Raw genomic sequence first — 6,000 nt, forward strand, 5'->3', positions numbered from 1 at the left:
AATTCCGAGTAATTACAGTAAGAAATGTACTAAAACTATGCCATAGTCACCCGCTTCTACGGTATATAACATCACGAAAATATTTCCATTTCATATCTACATTTTTTATATTGTTTCATTGCGGTTTCATTTGTCTTCACCGTGTAATCGTTTTTCCACATTTCAAAATTGCAACATGCTCAGAAGAAAAAGTCAGATAAAGAAGCTATTTTACTACTAACAGAGAAAGGATACAGTGACAGCATTCCATCCTATCTAATGCTTTATCATAAGATGATACTTTAAGTCATTTTGCTAATCCAGAATCATCTAAAAACATTCTTAGCCCCCCCCCCCCCCCAAAAAAACCCTGTTAATGTCATTACTGTGCGTCAAGACAACATGAATTTGCCTTGAATCGCTCATACCAAAAATAAACGACAACAGTCATTAATGTTTTTCTAGGTATATTCAGACATTTTGAAAGTTTGCCGATTCAAAAAATATGTCTCACTCACTTACCAGGGACAAAAATGTAAGTGACAAAATTGCATTACATTTTTTTTTTTTTTGGTTTGTGTTAAGTTGTCGTTTTTTCTAGGTCCACTTTTACAATACCTGTTACAATGACAAATACTTAACCATCTGAAAGATTTTAATTTCAGTATTTTTTCATAAAAAAATGCAATTGAATTTTCGTCTCTCTCTGTACCCACTCTTCCATTATGTCTACCGGGTATTCTTCAGCCGCTTCTCGTAGTTCGTTTTTTTTTTAAATAAATTTTCATTCGTGAAGTTGGGGGGGGGGGGGGGGAGAATGCCTTCGTTTCAATTCGTTAAGATTCTGAAAAAGTGTTAGCTATGCTCGCCATGTTTCTTACGAACTTTGTAACAGCTAGGCTACGCACTGGACATTTTAAGGACATGACGATATTACCAACTAATAATAAATCCTATCCCACCTGCAAGCACTGTCCCCATTTACAACTCACCCCTGATCATGTTTTTAATTGTCAGGCCAATGTTCGCTCCCTCCCCCCAACTTGGAGCACCACCCATTGAAATCCTCCACAGCCATCGGGTTCCAGGATTGGCAGATCTTGTTATCAAGACTTTTGGAGGAATCTAAACCTTTCGCACTCTGCACGTCATAATAGACACGACAACAGCAAACTTTGTTTTGAAAGCGCAGCATAAAAACTAATGCTACGAGGTACATTCAGCTGGGTTTATTTTTTTTTTCATGCGTGTATTGTATAAAGAGTTTTATATTAGGGTACAGACTGGATCTGGCAACAGTTCCATGTTCCAGCAAGGAGAAAAATTAGAGTGGCAGAAGACAAAGGGGCTGTGGTAGCCCGATCGGTAGAGTGTCGGATTCGGGGCCGGTGGGTCCTGGGCTCGAACCTCGATGGTCGAAGACCCACCGTCGTCATTAAAGGGGACTGGGCGACGTTAAATATGCTCGTGGTCTCAATGTCCTCCAAGTGAAACGATACCTCTGGGGGTGCTAGCACCAGGTAGCTATTAGCTCCTGAACTAGTTCTAAATTCTCATTAAATGTTCGATCCGGTGATGGTGCTGCCATCTATCGGTATATAAAAAATAATAGCGGCAACGCACTTAGTATGCAGTCCTCGACATAAATACAGTTGTAGTCAGTTGTGACTCTGAATAGGAATAGGAATAGAAGACAGGTGGTAGCCTGATCGGTAAGGCATTGGACTCAGGACCGGAGGGTCTCGGGTTCCATCCTCACTGGTTGAAGACCCACCGTCGTCATTAATGGTGACTGGGCGACGTTAAATATGCTCGTGGTCACAATGTCCCCCAAGTGAAACGATACCTCTGGGGGTGCCAGACTAGGAAGTTATTCGGCTGCTGGCCTGGTTCTAAATTGTCTCTCGAACTGTCCATAGATGGTACCACCATCTATTGTGTTGTCTTTGTGCTGTCCTGGGAAAACAAATCCTGGAAACATTGTGGATTAATAGAGGTATAAGCTCCCTTAGTGGAATAGCAGAAACCTCAATCCGTGTGTGTGAAAGAAAGACAAAAAATGTGTATTGATTCCGAGTCAACTGATATATTTACCACTCTAATCTTGATCGAAAATGGCACCCAAACCGGTCTCCGTGCACTGTCATGGCGGCCAACGGAAGCAGTACACGAGTCCTTCCCTCTACCCTATTACAGAACTCTTTGGTATTGTATGATAAAACGGATACAGTCGAACCTGTCTATCTCGAATTTTACGGGAGAGAAAGAAAAATTCGAGATATGGAGGTTTTAAAAAAAGTTCTAAAATTAAGAAATTGGAGCAATGACTCGAAAGTAAAACTTTGGAAGCAATTTTACTAATCAACAATGTCTCCTTCCTCTCAGTTTCCGAATGGATATAATAGCTGGAAAACTTGCTTCTTGTACATAAAGTTTTAATTCTGGAGCATTATGTGACTGCTAATATTAAGAAAAATGGTTTTTGTCTAAAAATTCCAGTTAATAAAGATCGTTGGGGATCGAATTCAAGAAAGACACTTTGGTCGAAATTCGAGATATACAGTTTTTCAGAAAATTTTCATTCGAGACAAACATGGGGGGAAACATTGAATTAATACTTTATGGTACAGGGAAAATGAAAAACTTCGACATAGAAAGGTTTTCGAGATAGGCAGGTTCGACTGACTGAATGGTCAAATCATCCTTCTTTTTGGCGTCGCTTTTGGTGCACACGAAGAATGACGGACAAACCTATTGGAAAGATTTCTAAACCAGCGATCCATGAATATTGCGTTTGATGGAATAGGATTCAAAGTTTCCATCTAGAGCTCGAAGACGACTCGAGTGCAATGAAGAGAAAACGAATCGCATGCGATACTCGAAATGTGACGGGTCGAGGTGCAATAGGATTTTTTTTTAGAGTGTGTTATTCTGCGACCTTTTCTTTACAGTAAGGAACTTGGAGACTCACACCGGGAGGTGGGAACTACTGCGTCATCCTCCATTTTTTACCAGAATCAAAAGAGTGCACAAAAAAAAGTTTCTCCTGTAAAGTTGTCATAGTGCGACTCACGTCCTGCCGGCTCCGAAGTAATTTCGAGCACGTCCGCTCTCCGTTTCTTTGGTGCCAATTAGAGATACAAAAAATCCACAATTTTTGTGAACCGAGAAAAAACCCGGGAACTTTAAGGATTATTGGGAAATTGCAATGTAAACAATCACACTAATTTTTTGCATAGTTGTTACGCATGCCCGTCATTTGAACAATTAGAGGAAGGTCTTTTGACCTCCCCTGTATTATTAAAACAATATAATTATGCATTTTCCCTTGTATTTTAAAGTTTTCCCTTCCTGTATTAAATGCATACTCCTTCTACACCCCCCTCCCCTTGGAAAACTTTGAAATCACGGGTCTGTTGTTATGCCTAATTAATTGAGCAAAAAAAGAGCTAAAAATGCAACTTTTAAAATAAGTGATAATGAAATAAATATTTTTAATTTAATAAAAGTCGCTCAGACAACCCAGGCTATTGCAACAAATATTCAAAGAAATAATCAAAGTACTTTTGAAAGTAAAAAATAAATGTTGCTATAAAATCAAGAAATTTCACTCAGCAAACATCGAGTGTTTATATGTGATTAAGCGGCGAAGTAAACTGCAAAAAACATTTTTTAATGTAGGAGAATTGAAATCTCCATGAAAATCAACTTTTTTCTGACAGCTAAATTATTATTTGTCAACTACCGATTTAGTAGGGTCAACTATTTGTAATCAAAACTTTAAAAAGTTACCAATCGTTTGTATACTTATCAAGTAGCGTAAGCGTGGTTGAATTTCGAATGTGATATAGTTAAAAATCTAATTGCTAAAAAAGTGTCAGAATAAAATTTCTTAAAACTTTGGAAATTCCCTTCGCAAAAAAACCCGGTTTTTTTTCCACCCATTGCAACTCTAGTGCCAATATATGGTATAACTAGTGGAACCCACATGGCTTTCCCGTAGTAGAAAACTATAAGGTCATTTGGTTCGCCTGTATATTAACAAATAATGGATGATGAATGTCTCGCCTATTTGCTATGTTTAATTGCTCGCACATGTTACGGTTCCACGTTATGATGCATTCGTAATTTACAGTGTGACAACGTGTGACCACGTTGTGATCATTTGGTCACAAAAATGTTCTTAAAATTGGAATAGAAAAAGAGTAAGTAGTAATGGATAAAATATTCCTTTTATTACGTGATTCATACACACAAAGCATTTCGCACATGATGTACAAGCTATTTGAAAGGTTTCTGGACCAGAATGACAATGTTTGATTAAGATAAACTGTTGTTCATGAATACAAATCTCCCAGAGGCACATATCCGGCAGACAAGGTTCAGTAAACTATTTCGAGCACTTTCTACATTCAGAAACAAGAGGTTCATACAGTTCGAGCAAAGTCCCGTGATCTTTATTTTCCCTTTCCCGAGGCACCCGAAGGGAATCTCGGGGACTAGAGCTCCGCGGCCCGGGCGAAGTGCCTCAGGTCGTCGTCCGCCAGGCACGCGAGGAGGATGTCGGTGCACGTGGTGGGCAGGGGCGAACAGAGGAGGGGGAAGCAGCGCAGGAAGCGGTCTTCCAGGGCCCTCCGCTCCCGGATCTCCCCCAGCCGGACGAGGAGGAGGTCGCCGAAGAGCGGGAAGTCCCGCGCCAGGAGGTCCCGGTCCGAGAGCCGCCGGATCGCCTCGTCGGAGAGGCGCCGGGCCAGGCGGGAGGGGTGTCGGCGGGCGAGGTCGCGGAGGGAGAGGCGGGAACCCTCCACCCGGGCCTCCCTCATATCGGCCTCGCACAGCAGCCGGATGCCGCGCTCCACGTCATCCTGCGGGAGCCCCGTCTCCTCCCAATGTATTTCTATGTCCCTCCACGCGTACGTCGCCAGGAGCACCCTCGCCACACCGTCGTATCCTTCCGTTAAGGCTAAATACAGGGGACAGTGTCCATATCTATCTTCAGCCTCCAGACGCGCACCCCTCGACACCAAGGCTCTCGCTCCATTCCCGAGACCTTCTCTCGCAGCGTAGTGCAGGGGGGTGCGGCCGTGACAGTCTGGCCCGTCGCATTCGGGGGTGGCCCCCAGCAGCACTTCCGCCGCGACCTCCCTCCCCCAGTACACGGCAAGATGGAGGGGCGTCCGTTCATCTCCGTCTTTCGCACTTGCTTTCGCCCCTCCCGCGAGCAACATACGGACGACATTCACATACCCCCTCCAGGCAGCGAGATGCAGAGGGGTGAACCTATTTTCATCCTCGACATGCGTGAGGCAGTCGGCGTCCACAAGCAGCTCTGCCGCGGCCTCTTTCCCCGACAACAGAGCCAGGTGGAGGGGCGTATTTCCACGCACATCCCTCGCTCTCGTGTCCAGGCCTCCGTCCAGCAGCCCCCTGATCCTCTCCGTGTCTCCGCACATTGCTGCACGATGCAACGCGGTCCGTCCCAGCCCGTCCGTCTCCGACCGGCGTTTCCTGGAAGAGAGAGAGATTCACGTTCCGTTCAAACTGAAAGCGGGAGGTATCTTGATCACTTTCCCACACATGAAATCTTATTTAAATGATCTCTGGACTAAAAAACCTCCAAAGTGAAAGGTGACTGTCAAATCTAAACAAATTTACCTTGATGCAGGTACGGGACATTTTGGTTCTCAATGTCCTAAATTCTAACGCCCCGGAATCGCAAGGGGCCCAAAAATTTTTAAGCTTTGTTTTCATTCAATTTTATTAAATTTTTCCGTGAATCAAACTTGGTTTGAAAAGCTTAAACATGAGAGCGTTAAAAAAGAATTCATTAATTTTATGAAACTGAGGGACACAGTGGGGCCCCCTAGAACCACAGAACCTATTGGTCTAGGGCCCCCCGAGTAAGATATCACAGGTCGTTGGCCAAACATTTTCTCGGGGCCCTCTTATAGCCATACATTACAATATTTGCCACTTGCTAAAACAGTTTTCGCCATTTGGGCCCCTCCCCCCGAATGGCCG

The 6,000-nt window shown here is 43.5% G+C and overlaps 1 protein-coding gene across 1 annotated transcript; it reads right to left on the bottom strand.

Annotated features, from left to right (window-relative positions):
• Positions 1-4,249: 4,249 nt before the first annotated feature.
• On the bottom strand, positions 4,250-5,456 carry LOC129232372 (ankyrin repeat and protein kinase domain-containing protein 1-like). The gene has a single exon (XM_054866523.1). It carries the CDS (start codon positions 5,430-5,432, stop codon positions 4,479-4,481), a length of 954 nt encoding a protein of 317 aa, XP_054722498.1. The 5' UTR covers positions 5,433-5,456; the 3' UTR covers positions 4,250-4,478.
• Positions 5,457-6,000: the final 544 nt, after the last annotated feature.

The sequence above is a fragment of the Uloborus diversus genome, unplaced genomic scaffold (assembly GCF_026930045.1).
Source record: "Uloborus diversus isolate 005 unplaced genomic scaffold, Udiv.v.3.1 scaffold_12, whole genome shotgun sequence".
Classification (NCBI taxonomy): Eukaryota; Metazoa; Arthropoda; class Arachnida; order Araneae; family Uloboridae; genus Uloborus; species Uloborus diversus.

What these genes read in the sequence shown, in the direction of transcription:
- LOC129232372 (XM_054866523.1), bottom strand. Translation starts at nt 5,432, where the DNA reads ATGTGCGGAGACACGGAGAGGATCAGGGGGCTGCTGGACGGAGGCCTG.